This window comes from Rattus norvegicus, chromosome 4 (assembly GCF_021556685.1).
Source record: "Rattus norvegicus strain SHRSP/BbbUtx chromosome 4, alternate assembly SHRSP_T2T, whole genome shotgun sequence".
Classification (NCBI taxonomy): Eukaryota; Metazoa; Chordata; class Mammalia; order Rodentia; family Muridae; genus Rattus; species Rattus norvegicus.
Window position 1 is genome coordinate 63,427,518 of NC_141537.1, and position 16,179 is coordinate 63,443,696.

Here is a 16,179-nt window from a genome sequence, read left to right on the forward strand (position 1 = left end):
TGAATGTTATCAAATGTGAGATGAACAAGGTTTAAGAAGGACAGGCAGCAGGAGACAAAGAAAGTGGGTGGAGAAAAGGAGTGAAAGATACAAGCAAAAAGGAATAAAACTAGCGAATGAACGTAAAGAGGAAAATAAAAGAAGCAGCAGAGGGCTGCAAAATTGAATGGCAGCAGAGACCTTGACAGACTGCGCAAGCACGGAAGCTTGGGACTACAGCCCCCAGAATTCCTTGCACGGCCGCGGGCCAAAGCGTCAGTCTCCTAGGCAACGTGTATAAACAAGATGGCGACCTTCGAGGGAAGTCCCTCGAGATGGAAAGGGACCCGTTTCCAGCGGAGTTTGGGTGCTTCTCGCGCTGTAGCCCAGGCGATACTGTCACTCACAGACAAAGAACCTCAGAAGCGATGGCCTACTTTTCCCATGGGACTGAGATCAAAAGGGACTTTCAGAAGCGCCTCCTCTTACCTCCTCCACCAGCTCATCCACCGCTCTCACGAGGCAGAAGTGGAGCAAGAAGAGCAGCAGGAGGAAGGAGAATCCGAAGAGTCAGAGGAGTCCGAAATGCAGAATTTGGAGGTGTGCCTCCCTCTCCCCCCAACTCCCCACCCCAGTCTCGGGCTCCCTCTAGCCGCCCAGCCTGGCTGCCTCAGTGACAGCTTGCTTCTGCAGTGCCCTGGTTTCAGTCCACTCCTTTCCGCCCAAAGGACAAGGGCTTTTCTTTGCTGCTTATTTCTTTTCCCCAAATTTCTGGCGTCCTTCCCTCCTGTCTTGGAGGAGGGGGAATAAACCCTCCAAATATTTACTTTCTTTTCATGGTTGGGTTTAATGCTTTCAAAATTATGCATTGACAAAATCATGCATTATTACAAAATAGGCAAGCATTGGTCTCCCCAAACTGAAGTACTTCTGCACTATTCCCAGTTATGGGCCATTCATCTTCTTCTTTCTTCCAGGGTGAAAAAAAATTTTTTTAAAAAAAAATCCAAATGCTCTGTTGAAGAAAAAATAACTTATATAAGTTTTATATGTTAGTTCTGCTACCGGTATTTAAGTGCTTCATTAAGCACTCACACTCTTTCTGGTTAAGAAGGGATTCATAGCATGATCAGAGAGAGCCAGCTCACCCTCAGTCAGGAGAGCGGTTGGCTTATGGGAGTGTTCCTAGCACTCTTAACTATTTTTCTACACAGCGTTCCTAGTTCTTACCTTTATATCGGGCTCCCCCCTCCCCACCTCTTCTCCTTCAGTGTATACATCTTTTCAGCTTCTTCACACATATGTCCTTTTCAAGCTACCTTTCTCCCTGATGTCAGACATGTTTTCTGGTCTTCTTTCTTATTCTTCCCCCGCCTCTGACCTTCCATTACTCCAGCCCCGTCCTCCTTTCCTTGGGCTCTTGTCTCTGATGCCCTTTTGTGCACTAGGAATATTTGGTCCGTTTTCCCACCTCATCCCTCATTTCCTTTTTCCTTTTCCACGTGGTCCTTCGTGCTAGTTCCATTATAATGCTGTTGAAGTTGGCTATAGCAATGTGCTGGCATTGGTGTTCTGACCTACACTCCCTGTACTGAGAAGCAGAGATGGGAAGATTATCGTGAATTAGAGGTTAGCCTGGTCTACATACCCAGTTCCTGATTAGCTGGAAATGTTGCTAGAACCACACAGTGAGAGCCTTAAAAAATAATGGTGATGACAATGATGATGGTGACAACAATGATGATGATAGTGAACTTGACCAGGAAGGCCGTTATTTATTTTATTCTTTGCTGGTTAATTTCGCTGCTTTCACCAGTGACTACCACAAACTGGCCGTGTTTGTGCTCCTTTCAAATGTTTGTGTGGTTTCCACCACCTTCCACCCCAGAGGAATTCACAAATGAACCACAAGCATAGTTTATGATTCTAATTAGCGCAGGCTCCTTAGATATGGGTTCATTAGTGCCATCATTAATCTGTCTTCAGGATGCCATTAACGCGCCGTAGAAGGGGGTCCACCCAACTGGCTACCCCTTTCTGGTTTGGAGAATATGTTGAGAAAAAAGTTTGTTTCGATACTGACTTTTCATGGTATTACGTTTTAAAGTGTGGAATGTACTGAGAAGTTGTAAAGTGTGGTTTATTTCTCGTATCTTACCCTGACTCCAAGTAATAATGTGGTGGCCACAGCAATACAGCTCCTTCAAACTACCGAAGCCCTAAGGGAAGCAGTTGAGACCAGCTGTTTGGAGCACAGCCTTTGGGATGAAAGGCTAGTGGTGGAGACATGGGCTAGCCTTTTGTTAGTACCAAGATTCTGTATAAGTCATTTAGCTTGTCTAGAACTCAAAATATGGGCTTGATGGTGCTCTCTGTCTCGTAAAATAACTGAATGATATCCTCTATGTAAAGTGCTTAGTGTACAGCCGGCAAGATGGCTTCTCATGTAAAGAGACTTGCTGCCAAACTACATGACCTGAGTTCAATCCCCTTGACCCACAGAGTGGAAGAAGAGACTGGACTCCCTAAAGTTGTCCTATGACCTCCACACATTTGCTGTGGTATGTGTACATGCATACAAACACATATGCAAATAAAAAGCATAGTAAAAAAATAAATACTTATCATAATAGAGTCTTGATACTAAAAACAGTAATTCAGACGTTTCTAATTGCTACCTGGAGCTTGTTAAGTGACTTTCGCCATATTGAACAAACATTTAGGGAACTATTGCTTGCTAGGAAGCACTCTTTGACTGTGTCTTGACTCAGAATTTGGTGTATGAAAGCCTCCCTTTGCCAGTATGGGTAACTCAGTGTGAGTCGCAATGCCTATCCGCTAGGACAGTTACAGACTTCTGATTTCACAAGAGACTACCTTAAAGTTTTCAGTAATATAGTATCTGCTAGGTAGAGTAGGCTCGCAGAAGTTACCGATGGAGTAAGTAGGGGATAGCAGCAGTTAAAATAGAAGGTGGAGATGTGGCCGTCATGAGCCCATCCTCTCATAGTGACCCACGAGCACGTCACAGCAAGCAGCACCTCAAGTTTCACGTACAGAGATAAGAGCAGCCGCACTCGGGAGTCATGCGTGGGGGCAGAACAAGCAGCTGGAACTGAGGTAGGCCCTGCGCTGTGCACGGTCACTCGCTTGACATCTTAAGCAGTTCTCTGAGGACCAGGTAAATTTAGAGAGGGTGCTGTGCATTCTAGCAATATCCACAGGGGAGCAGGGAGATTCTGGGCTAAGGGAGGGCTTGGAATATAAAACAGGCTAAAGATAAAACATCTAAGATGAGACCATCACTAACTGAGAGTCAGAGACGTGGGATGACGGGATGATCATGTCACCATCAGATACGAAGGACACTGGGGGATATTGGGTCATTGCAAAGGGAAGCAGGGACAGAGATTACTACGTATTAAGGAATTGGGTTTAGGAATCACATGGCTTCGAATCAGGGAAGAGGGATCACAGAGGTAGGAAACCGTGGAGTTCATAGCTCTAGGTCTGTGAAGTAGGCCTGAAAGAAAGGAAGGAAAGGGGAGGTGGGAAGGACCGAGAGCAGCAGGATAGGAAAACAGATACTTCTCTGATGTGAGGTGAAGAAGAGTGTGAGAAGGGACCAGTCCAGAGACGTAGGAGAAGAGCTACGGGAGTAACTGTATGATCGCACTTAGCCAGGGCAAGGAAATATCCAGAACTCAGAAGCGGGGGTCATGCCGTGGATAGATCAAATGGAAAGAGGTCTGAGAGGTTGACGTTCGGTTTGCCTATTGGAGGAAGAGTGTGACACCTCTTCTAGGAATCTTGAGGGCGAGGAGGTGCTTAGTGTGTGTAGCCTTGGCTTAGGGATCCGAGAGAATACTGACAGTTTTGCCCACCCTGTGTCTACAGCTATGGGGACAAATGGGCCTTCCAGAATAAGTAAGGAAACGGAGTCATGTGAGGTCACATGACCTCCGGAGCTCTAGGTGGAAAGTTTGGGAGAAAGGCAGGATCCCTCCACTGTTGCGGTAATTATTAAAAAATGGAATCTTTTTTTTTTTTTTTTTTGGTTCTTTTTTTCGGAGCTGGGGGCCGAACCCAGGGCCTTGCGCTTCCTAGGCAAGCGCTCTACCACTGAGCTAAATCCCCAGCCCCCTAAAAAATGGAATCTTTTATCCCGCGCTAGTGCCCACACTGTAGGGCTGCATGGTCCTAGTGTGGCACCTCTAGCTATCCTCCAGTCCCGGCAGTCTCTCGGGCCCCCATTGCTAGCTGCCCTCTCCTAGCGGCCTCTCTGTCAGCCGGGAACTCTGGTCCCAGCTACCTGGTAAAATCAGGACACTAGAGGTCCAGCAGTGGCTGGCCTATCGCTGCTCCCTGCCACGGACGCTGCCCACACTCCCAACAACCGCCCCCTGGTAGTTATAGTATAAACGCCCAGCAGCCCGTTAAAATCAAGACTCAATAAGCTGTAATTTAGCAATCAGATTTATATGTAAAATTCTCAACCCACAATACGTCCACGCAATAAACTCACAACCAATTGATAAAGATGTAAACCGCCCACCTAGGTAAGATAAATTGACCTATAGAAATCCATCCCTTAGGAAATATTCATGACTACCTGTGGCCATTTAAGGCCACACAGATCTGGGTCGTCCTTCTCTGCCTCCATCTTGGTTCTTTTCTTTCCTCTTCTCTCCCACCTTACAAAAACTTTGTCCCCGCCTTACTTTTTACTGTCCAATCATGGGCCTTGACCTAACGTGTGCCCGCCCTCCCCTGCACGTAGACATCAGCCTACACTCCACACTCCACCTCAATCCCGCTAGGTTTCACAGGGCATTTCACTTACCGGCAAGAATGCCATTTCCACTTGTGAGCAGTGTGGCAGGCATGGGACATTTGCACACAGCATGTGATGTGTTCCAGGCACCATGCCAAGGGCTTTCTATACATCGTTTCCTTAATTCTCCTTAAAGTATTAAAAATAAGGGATAGGAGAGGAACGATGGTCTTCCGAATGTCCTAGCTTCCATAGCAGGACCTCTGAGGTAAAGTGAGAATGAGCGTGTTGGCACAGACTAAGGATCTGGGCGTAGTGGCTTTTAATAGTGCATTCATCAGGGATCTCATAGGAAAAGATTTTTTAAAAACTTCTCTTACAGTTGTTTGTTTTTGTAGTGGTCCTCATCAGCTGCAAATCGAAGTTTTCTTTGTTGAGAGGTGAAGGCTACACTTCTCTGTGTGGGTTAATGGGCAGATGCTTATAGATGGCTGTCAGGGATTATACTGGGTTCTAGTGGTTGTAGATTCTTCTCCAATAACCGCAGTCTAACTAGCACTGAATAACTAGTTAGATTTCTAGTAGGAATCGGGGAGAGTCTGGAGAGACGGCTCGGTGGTAGAGAGCACTGGCTGCTTTTCCAGAGAACCCAGGATTGATTTCTAACACCCACACTGGGGCTCCACCTTATCTGTCCAGGGCATCCAAAGCCCTTTCTGACTTCCAAAGGCACCAGGGAAGTATGTGGTACACAGACATACCTGCAAACAAGACACCCATACAGGTAAAATTAAATAAGCAAACGAATCCTACAAGTACAGTACTGTGGCATGTGGAGAGATGGCTCAGTGGTTAAGAGCACTGACTGCTCTTCCAGAGGTCCTGAGTTCAATTCCCAGCAACCACACGGTGGCTCACAACCATCTGTAACGAATTTTGGTATATCTGAAGATAACTACAGTACACTCATATACATTGAATAAATAAAATATATATATTTTTTACAAAAAGAGCACTTGTTGCTCTTTCAGAGGACCCTGCTTTGGTTCCCAGAACTCAACTGGTGACTCAACAACCATCCACAACTCCAATTCCATGGGTTCCAACACCTTCTCTGTCCTCCTCAGGCACCGACCGAATGCATGTGGAGCATATACCTATCTATGTGCAGGCAAACACTCACGCGCATAAAATAAATAAATGTCAAAAAACTCTATTATAACCATTCATTCATGTGTGTGTCACACATGTGGAGGTCAGGCAGCAACTTGTAGACATTTGCTCTCTCCTGCCATGGGACTTCTGGTCCTCAAGCTTAGAGACAAGGGCCTCTACCGACTGAGTCAGTCATCCTGCCGATCCGGAAACAGTTTTGATGTGAGACTTGAGAGTTTTGCACACCATGCTGACAGGGGAAGGGGAGAGGGAATTTAGGCCGATTAAAGGGATGGGGGGACAAATGCTTTTATGGAAAGAGACACAGGCTCTTAGAACAGATGGGAAATATGAGAGCTTGTGACAAAGCTTGCCTCACTGTGGTGTTGGCCTCTCTTGGCTCCTGTGATAAGGGTCAATCTCCTCCAGTTGATGAAACTCCTGGGGAGGGGATTTATAACAATCGAGTTCCTTTTGAAGGATCTGCCTCTCTGTAGATAAAAGCCGTTCAGTGAAAGTCTCTCCTTGAGTTCGCTGGTTTTTCAAGCGCCTTCAGCCCCAAACAATCAATACACCAAACGCACGCAGCCTACTTTGGAGGGATGGTGTGTCTAGAAAGGCTTTGAAGAAAAACACTTTCTATTTATAGGTGGAGAAATGAGGCTCAGAGAAAGCTTGACCCTCCCCCAAGTCACATGACAGAGGATGTGGGGTTCAAATTGAGCCCTCCGTACCCCAGAGGACATGCACTACGTCCATGCAGGCAACATTCCCCGGGGACAGCCTCCTACAGCAACATGAGTCTATGTACTTAGGTCTTCAGGACCAACAACCCAAACAGCATTCTTGGCTCCAGAACTGGGGTTAATAAAGAACTAATGAACAGATGTTTTCTCCTCACAGGTAATATGCTAGCTCATCATGGTGGCTATGTCAGTGTGGCTGCCATGGTGACCATTTTCTGCCATCTTGCTGATGTCAGTGTCCGGGCTAGCCATTGCAGAGTTCAAGGCAGGAGAAGATGTGCAACATAGATTGGTGTGTTGTCTCTTCTGTCTGCCATCACTGGGGAACAGCCATGCCCACCCATTGACCAAGGGCAAGTTTCCTAATAGAGGTGACCCATTAAATCATCTTGTAACGGAGATGAATCTTACGGAACCAGCAACTAGGAAGTGAGCTGAGGACTTGATTTGCTCGGCAAGAACCAAATTTCAAGACATTATTGCCTTTGTCTGATGCAACCGTCTTTTGAGGTGCGGCAAGCAGCCCGGTGCAGGATCAAGGCAGGCTGAGATTTCATGCCAGCTCTGTCACATACTGCCATGTCATTTTGAGCGAGGAAACCTCTAAGCCTTGGTTACTTAAATTAGAGATAAGAATGCTACCCCAGGGCTGTCAGAAGGATTAGCAGTTTGATAGCAGAGCTCTCACACAGGGCCACTGACTCTGATGTTCCTATGGCCACTGTGTTCTCTCAGCATCGAACATCACATCACCTGAGAAGTCCACGGTGGTAAGTCATGACTTTAATGAGCATTTAACTAAGTATATATAGTCCGTACATGTCTACCGCACACACAGCCTTTTTTCTGGAAGCTTGCTGGAGCCTGCTGGTCAATCAGTGTGGGAACCACGACTGAGGGAGTGAGGGCGGCTATAGGAAAGGCAGAAAGAAGATGCAGGAGGCAGATATGGGAGGGCTGCTGGTCAATACCACACCAGTGAACGAGTGTATTTTCTCAGTGTCTTTCAAAGGCAGGCAACACAAAGCCAAGTCCAGAAAGATAAACAATGACTCAAATCCTTATGTGGTGAGTTTATGGTATACAGTATCTATGTCTGTCTAGGGCCTTTTCCTTCAGGCTAGGACAGTCTCTCAAAGACGTATGCGTAAGCGGAGGGACTTGTCAGGGTATAATGCACGTCTTAATTAAAAACAAAGACACATGTCAGCATACTCACTCCTTAATCACAAGCAGACGTCAGCCAAAGTTCACTGCGGAAGTGTTCCCCACAGAAGCTGAATAGGGCGAGGTAGACGGTTGCCTTTCTCATGCAGATTCTTTGTCCGCCCTTTGCTTTCTCTAGGATGAATATGATGGGGTCCTGAGAGAGGAGAATGTGGCCGACGCACTCGATGGATTGGGGTGGTCAGGCAGAGGCACGGAGCAGGTCTACCGCAACCTAAACCTATCCGTGAGTATGGCAGGATCATTGTGGGCTGGCGACATGGGCAGATGACCTTCCTCTTCTTTGGCACTCATGTGGTGGTAGCAAAACCGAGGGCCTCGTGTTTAATGGGGATGATTGTTGGGGGAGGTGCTGTGAATGGTAGACCTCAGAGAGCCTCGGCTGTCTGCTCCTGCACCTTCTTCTGTTTTCATTCTCTCCTGCCCTCCTTCGTCCTAAGTAGTCTATATTATAGTAATCAATGCCTTCTTCAGGAGGTTGAATCTGGATGTGTAAAACCAATCAAAAACGCTGTAAGAATTTTCGCTCTGATCAGGTCAAAGCTGAGCTAAACTCTATCTGAATCCCAGGGAGCCGAGTAATATTGATTTTTTTTTCCCCTGAAGTATGTCAAGAAGTAAGTAGCTTTGAGCTGTCTTTTATTTTCATAAAGATGCCTATCATTAAAGAAAAAAAATCTATTGTTATCTATCCATTTTCAAGATTTCAACCCTGGTCTGCGAGTAGCACAGAACCTTGGCTCCACTTTGACTGTCAGGGCTGCAAGAGCTGACACTTCAGCTTCTCTGCTGCTGCTCGTGGTCCTGGGAAAATAGTTAACTCTTTTTGCTTCCATTTAAAAAAAAAAAAAAAAAAAAAGGAGGGGTTGGTGCAATGGCTCATGGGTAAAGTGCTTGAGGTGTAAGTGTGAAGGCTGGAGTTGAGATCCCAGTCATGCCGGTGTGGCGGCCTTGTCCAGACGAAATCACGAGCTCTAGATTCAGTGAGATTTGCAGCTTCAATGTACAAGGGAGGAAGATACCTGATACGAGCATAGGCTGCTACCTGCTCACATGCGCGCACACACACACACACACACACACACACACACACACACACACACACACCCCTCTTACACACACGCACCCATACCTGTACAAATATACACTCTACATGTACTTAAAGAAAAGCACATTGGAATTTTACTGCCGCTTTCTGGTCTGGTTTGCCTCATTCCTGACTGAAAGGGTGCTCTGCCTCCGATTTGAACTAATAAAATACCCAAGGACTAATGAAGTGTCATCCCTGTGCTGGCTTCATAGTATGTCCTTCAGCTTCCGAAGGCCATAGTCTTCCATCCCCAGCAATCTCTAACCTTCTGTGGGCGTCCCAGGCACTCAGGTGTGACGTATGGGGAGCGCCCGGTACACACAGCACCGTGTAGGACATTGGGGTGATGTCATCCTAGCAGCCAGTATAGCCCTATGAAGGTCCATTTCAGCCAGTAGTCTGCTCATGTATGTAGTGCTATGCCTTAAGTTGATCTGCCAGAAAAAGCGATCCTTTGAATCTTATTTCAGCCAGAGGAATGGAGCTTAACTCATTTTGCTGCTGGCCTCCTTACTGTTGAGGTATTACACGTTAAATTACTTGGCCTCAAAAACCTCTCTTAAAGAATACACTTTCTGAAAAAAAAAAAAAGAATACACTTTCTGGTTCAGTATCTTACTTATGCTGTAAATGATGATGATGTATTATTATTATTCTTTATTTGACTCCTCTAATTACCAGCATACATATCTTCTCTCCTGCATTCTTAAAGGCACAGTAGAGCTCCACCCTTCCCTGTTTTCCTGGATGATGTACACAGTGCTAATTTGCCACTTGTAGCAACCATCATTCCTCCCCCACACACACATTCATGAGAGCTTGCTTTCAGATGACTCTGTCTTAGAGTCCTTCGTTTTTGTTTTGTTTTTGTTTTTTTGTTTTTTTTACTGCTTGTGACAGAATGACATAAACAGTGGTATAAGTCTTTATGCCACGGGATCAAATTCCCCTCCTCAGTCCACCTGAACTTGCTTTGGGTACCGTTTTCTGGTATGAATTTTGGATGGAGACTCAGCAGAGTCAGATGCTGCAGCTCCCCCAGGTGCTCTGTCACTCCAGGTGCTCTGTCACTCCAGGTGCTCTGTCACTCCAGGTGCTCTGTCACTCCAGGCTGGCACTCTGTGCTTCTGTTTGCTAGTGTGTTGTAAGTGATAGCCTCGTGGGGTGTGATGTCCCCTTAAAACTTCATTTAAGCTCCCAGCGCTTGCTTGCTTTTCCTTGGCTAGATGAAAATGTGGTCTTCATTGCTCTAGGTTTTATTTCAAACTCCGCCCTAACGGTTCTCATAAGCCGTTTATCTTTTCACGAGGTTTGTTCATACTGACACTAATTTCTTATGCTGATAAATTCTTTTTTAAATTTCTTTTTTTTTCTTATTTTTGAGGCAGGGTCTTATATGTAGACTTGGCTGGCCTCAGACTCACAGAGATCCACCTGTCTGCCTTAATTTAAAGCCTGTGCCACCACACCAGACATACTAGGATTTCCTCTGAAGGAATACTTTATTTTAGTGGGATCTGTAGTCCACTTTGGGATCCCATTGGTAGTAGGCCTTAGGTTTTGTTCTTTCCCTTCTATACTTTTGAAAGAAATTCCGAGTTTCTTTCCATCAGTGTTGTTTTTTAGGTGTTGCCTGAAGGCTTACACAATCACAGAAGAAGCCATATTCAAGCCCCTCCCCCTCTTCTTCCCCTCAGCACTGTGAGTTGATTGACGTCAGCATTCTGAGTGGCTATGTTCACCTGCAGAAGTTGAATCTTTCAGGAAACAGAATCGAAGGTATGTGATTGTCGGTCCGGGAGATTGATCACTGAGCTAGTACAAAAATTTGCAGGCTGCGTGTGGAACTTAATGGAATTGAATAATACTGAATTTGATGTGAGCGATTTGTAGATCTGTGTGGTGAACAGTGGTGGGTCATCCAGGGAGCCTCGCAGGGTCAACACTCCTTCAGTACTCGCAGGCTGTCTGATGATGCCTTTTCTTTTATTTATTTATTTTTATTTGTCTCCTCTACATCACATCCGGACCACCATACTCTCCCTCTCCACAGTCTCTCCCCTGACTCCCACGCCCACCCCCTCCGCCTTCCCTCAGAAAGGAGCAGGCCCTCCAGGGACAGACAACAGGTTTCCCCCTTACTGAATAAGAAACTGCAGCCTGGTGGGCTGCCCAATGCCAGAGGCTTAGCTTCACACCCTGACGCTCAAGGCACACTCCTCTCTACGAGGACCGTGCCTCACTGCTCTCCATGGCCCACTGTATTAATTCATCAGGAGTCTGAGAGTCTGCCGCCTGTCAGGAGAGCAGTGTGTGTTTCTCTGGGGGATTGACGTCAGTCTTACAGGTTATCCTGAGGGAGACCACATTTCAACTTTGAACAGACTCACTTGTGTTAGAGTGGGGCTGTGAGCACACAGGTTGCTGAACCCCTCCCTCAGGGTTTCCGACTCAGTAGAACTGGAGTAAGGGTTGAGAATTTACAGTTGCGGGAAGGGTGGGTGAGGCCGATGCTGCTGGTCCAGAACCCTTGGTGTAGACGCAAGGTGCTCCTGCCATCTGGTGGACACAGAGGGTACTGCACCGAGGAGGGACGACATAGAAGTTAGCAAGCCAGGGACTGCTTCTGTCACAGTGAGTGTCTGACTGTATGAGTGTCTCATACACAGCATGAGATATATTTACCATCTCGATGTATCTGTCTAAACACTAGTTTGTGCTTCTACTCTGAAACATCCATGCAGCTGACGTTAAAGATGACGTTAAAGTTCAGGCGCTCAGTGGAAACTAGTAGAAGTGAGACCACTCTTAACAGACATGCAGCTGGTGGCAGAATGGGCAGCTGATGGGCTGATACGGTTTATGGGCTGATAGATATAAACTGTTAAGCATCTGACTTCCCCATAGGTTTTGTGTCAACCAACCTTCCTTAATTGGCCCATCATCGACTTCTACCAAAATGTTAATATCCCAGTGTATCTCAGAGAGGTTTGCAACTAGGGTATTGTTTGAGCCAGAAAGCTGAAGTAGAAGTTGGTGATATTTTCTGGCTTCAGAGACTCTTGACCAGGCGTATTGATTACTCTTCTGTTTCTGTGATAAATTCTATGACCAAAGCAGCCAACAGAAGAAAGAGTTTACGTGCGCTTAAGGTTCCAGCGGGCTAGAGTCCATAGTGATGGAGACAAGCAGCAGGCATGGCGGCCGCATTAGGAGCTGAGAGTGGAGAGCCCACACCCGGAACCTCAGGCAGGAAGCAGAGTGGACCAGGGATGGTGTGTGGCTTTTAGAACCTCCACGCCTGCCCCCAGTGACACTTCCTACCGCCAGCCCTGCCTCCCAGCCCTACCCGAACAGCCACCAGCTGGAGAACAGGCATTCAAACGCCCAAGACTATGCGGAATAGTTCTCACTCAGACCATCACAAAATGTACGATGGCAGAGCCATCTCTCACTGCCTGCTAACCCTGCCCAAGGCACAGCCGGCGTGCCACCCTCTCTGTGCGTGTCTGTGCCGGTTGGCTTGGCTTTGCCTGTGCTTAGCATGTCTGTCCTGGTTTGCTGTGTCCTTCCGACTGAGAGAGAAAGGGGATGCTGTCACCACACCTCTTTCTCGTGACGACTGAGTCTCTCATACTGACAGGGCTACTGTGTGGATTCTTGCATTTGGGTGCCCAAAGTGCCTCGGCCGCCACAAAAAATGGCAAATGCTACTTCCCAGCCACAGCCCGCATGCAATTCTGTCCCATATGAACTCCATTAGCACAGTGCTTTCCTTAGCATCAACTTTAGGGATATCTGGTTGGGATAAAATGCAGAGCTCAGATGTAATTTTGAACCAATCCAGAGTCAAGGCACAGTAACAAGCAATGATCTAAATCACCTCGAATAATTAATGTGATTTAGGATTAAGTCCAACGACAACAAAATTGAATTTGCAACCGAGACTTCCCTAATTGTGGTATTTCCAATCTTCTGAAAAGACCTAATGCAGTCATTTAGGAGCTAATTATCAAGAGGATTATCTAAGGCTTTATAGTCTCTCATCCCTCCCAGTAAGGCTGGTAATATTTGAAACCCTCAGGGGTTAGCAGATTGTGGGAAAAATAAGAGGGGCTGTGCAAGGGACCGCAGTCATTGGCTACTCAGGCATCCTAGAGATACAGGAGAAGGAAGGGAGAAAGAGAAACGACTGATTCTTTAAGTCAGCTCATAGTGTGTTGGGTACTGTTAGGATTTGTTAGAACGAAGTGTGTCCTTAGGGTTCCTCTACCTCTTATTTACCCTCCAACTTCTCTTATACTCCTCCCTCCCTCCACTAACATGCCTGCTTTTGTCTGTTCTACATTTTACAAAGTACTTCACACATTCCTGATTTTATTAATTTGACTCAACTGAAATATTTGAGATGTGCTTGCACCGGCATAATTAAAAATTAGCCCAATATGGGCCAGGCGTGGTAGGGCACGTTTGATCCCAGCACTTGATCTACACAGTGAGGTCCAAGCCAGCCAGGGCTATCCAGTGAGATCCAGCCTAGGGAAAAAAATGTATGTGTTCTGAAGTAACGCGCTTATTGGCTTTTTCTAGTATCTTACTGGTTTACCGTTTTTGCCCCCAGATTTGTCTTGTGTGAGCTGCATGCCGTATCTTCTAGAACTGAATGCTTCTCAAAACAGGCTGACCACCTTCTTCAATTTCAAACCACCCCAAAATCTCAAGGTATACTTATCAGTGCCCTAATCACATCCGGTAAGTGCTTGCCACCGCGCCCGAACAATGCGGAGAGAGCTAACGCAGCGAGCAGATGTAGACCAAGAGTGTGAGTGTCTGCACCGGAATACAGACAAGTGTCTGCGTTGCTGCTTTGCCAAAAGATGCTCCATCAACATTCAGTCCTTGAGAGCTCTGCTGAAAACTTGGTTCACACAGCAGCTGCCTTCTGTTCTCTTGGCCATATGTTGTGTCTTCTCCTTTTGGATTTTCAGGACAGGAGTTCTCTGTGTAGCCCTGGCTGTCCTGGAACTCACTCTGTAGGCCAGGCTGGCCTCGAACTTATAGAGATCTGTCTGCCTCTGCCTCCCAAGTGCTGAGACTAAAGAAGTTCACCACCACCACCCACCTATTTTATTTTCCTAGATTAAAAATAGGATTTTAATTGATTGTTATTTCTTTGGTTAGGAGAGGCAGGTCTTGTTGTGCAGCTCCAGTTGGCCTCAAACTCCTTCCCTTCCTGCCTCAGGCTCCCGGAAGCTGGGAGTTCAGGCATGAGCCACCACGTATCACCTTTGCTCTAAGTAGCAGTGGCTGCTGTGTTTTCTTTTGTTACAGCAGCATAATTCTATCTGAAAAAGTGATAACATTTTCCTCGGTGCACACTCTGTCCTCTTGCTTATCCAACTTTGGCTTTTTAGGGAAATAATGCTTGTATTCCTCATTGGCTGGCTCAACCCAGATGGTCGTCACAGTCCGCAATGCAGGTTCTTTCAGTGCTGGTGTCTGGCTACTTTTGTTCCCTTAGTGTTTGACAGCAGCCCGCGGCATGGCACACGAGGGAGCGGCAGCAGGCAGCTCGCTCTGCTGTTAAAGCTCCTGCAAACCTCGTGTAGGCTCCTGTATGTCCCGGGAAGTCAGCCCTCCACAGATAGCCTTTGGCAGTACTTGGCATAGCAGCTTCCAGCGAGGTCTGGATAGCAGGGTCTCTCTCAGCCTTTGACAGTGACTGGTGTTAGAATTCCAGGGCATGCAGTAGCTGACTCTGGACCCTAAGGACTTGACAGGCCTCTGGAACTCAGCGGTTTCTGTCCCCCAACTCTTCCAGGCTTCCATCCTCCATCAGCTTCAGCCTCTGCTCACTGTCTCCCCTTGTTCCTTCGGTCACCCTAGTCCCGCTCTGGCCATTCTCTCAGTGTTCAAGGAACCTGATGCCACCTTTTGTAACCCGGGTGGTTAGCTGTGCAGCTGTTCCTGCGGTCGCTTTGATGCTTCCTCTGTCACCACTGCTCAGCTGTCTCTGTTGCTGCCGTCTTCCTGTCACCAGCTCACCCCCAGAGAAACCTTTGCTGGACCTGCTGCTCTGTATAACCAGTAGAGCCAGCATAGGAGAAGGTCTTTCAGCCAGCTTGCTCCAGACACCTGAGCAACCTGCTCTCAGAACCAAGGAAGAAATGTTGGACCAATCACAGCTCACCTTGCATGTAAATGAAGTGCTGTGTTTGCACCAATCAACAGCCTTTCTACTTTCCCCCAGTTAGAGCAGTCTCCTACCTAGGTCATCATGGAAGTGAGCCTCCACTAACCTCGGTGGAGATGATTGCAAGACCCTGTGTGTGTGCATGCGTTCGTGCGTGACAAAAAAAGGTATGGTGTAAAAGTGAAGCAGGCCTGGTTGAAGCTGTGCCCTCAGGAACTGGAGAGACGAGCTGGAATTATTAGGTAGCTTTTGTTTCCATGGGATGCTCAAAATGGCTGTGCTGGCATAAGGATTGGCTGACTGGCTAATGTTTGTTTCTCTTGTCAAGGTGGCTAGGGCATCACAAGAGAGTCTGACAGCTGTCAGTTAGGGGCCAAATTGTCCTACCCCTACCCCTTCCCTTGCTTATAGAAAAACATCCACCAGAAGAAATGCTTGCAAGAAGAATTTTGTGGACTTATGATTGACACGCCCATGATTTTTAACAGAGTTTAACAGTGCTGACCACCTGAGCATCGCCCCAGAGAGAGGCAGGGGCCCCCTTCTCCTCTCCACCTCCATGTTTGTCTCCTGCACTCATTTTTGAAGAGCTTGTTCTTTGAAAGCAGGACTGAATCACATACAAATGGTGGTTTGGGGAGCAGCTTGCTGTGTGCAGAGTGAGTGCCATTTCTCCTGCTCCCAGGGGTGCCCTGGTCACTTGTGCTTCTCAGGGAAAGTAAGGTTCTAACTGGGCAGTTTGGTGGGAGCTGTGTCTGAGATTAAGCTTCTTGGTCCAGCTGTCATCAGAGGAGTTGGTGCATGGACCGGGCCATGAGAGGTCACAAGGGCCTAGGTGGTTCCTAGGCCTTTCACCACTGGCATCACTTGGGGGAACTTGCAGACCTATAAGGTGTGGATCCTTTGCCAGAATATCTATTTAAGAGGTTCAAGGAGAGGCCTGGGATTTTGGACTTGCTAAATGGCTCCCAGATGAGCCTAATATTCTAACCAATTTGAGACCCATTACCCGAGA

The 16,179-nt window shown here is 47.0% G+C and overlaps 1 protein-coding gene across 14 annotated transcripts in view; it reads left to right on the top strand.

Annotated features, from left to right (window-relative positions):
* Nucleotides 1-257: 257 nt before the first annotated feature.
* Lrguk (leucine-rich repeats and guanylate kinase domain containing) overlaps nt 258-16,179 on the top strand; it is a 148,113-nt gene continuing 132,191 nt past the window's right edge. For 10 of the 14 annotated variants that reach the window (XR_015685389.1, XR_015685391.1, XR_015685390.1 and 7 more), the window contains exons 1-4: nt 275-579; nt 8,000-8,107; nt 10,669-10,750; nt 13,593-13,693. Coding sequence is in view for 8 of the 14 variants with exons in the window: in XM_087656522.1 (XP_087512648.1) it covers nt 286-579; nt 8,000-8,107; nt 10,669-10,750; nt 13,593-13,693 (585 nt within the window). In the remaining 6 variants the exon portion in view is untranslated. 14 annotated transcript variants of the gene reach the window in all.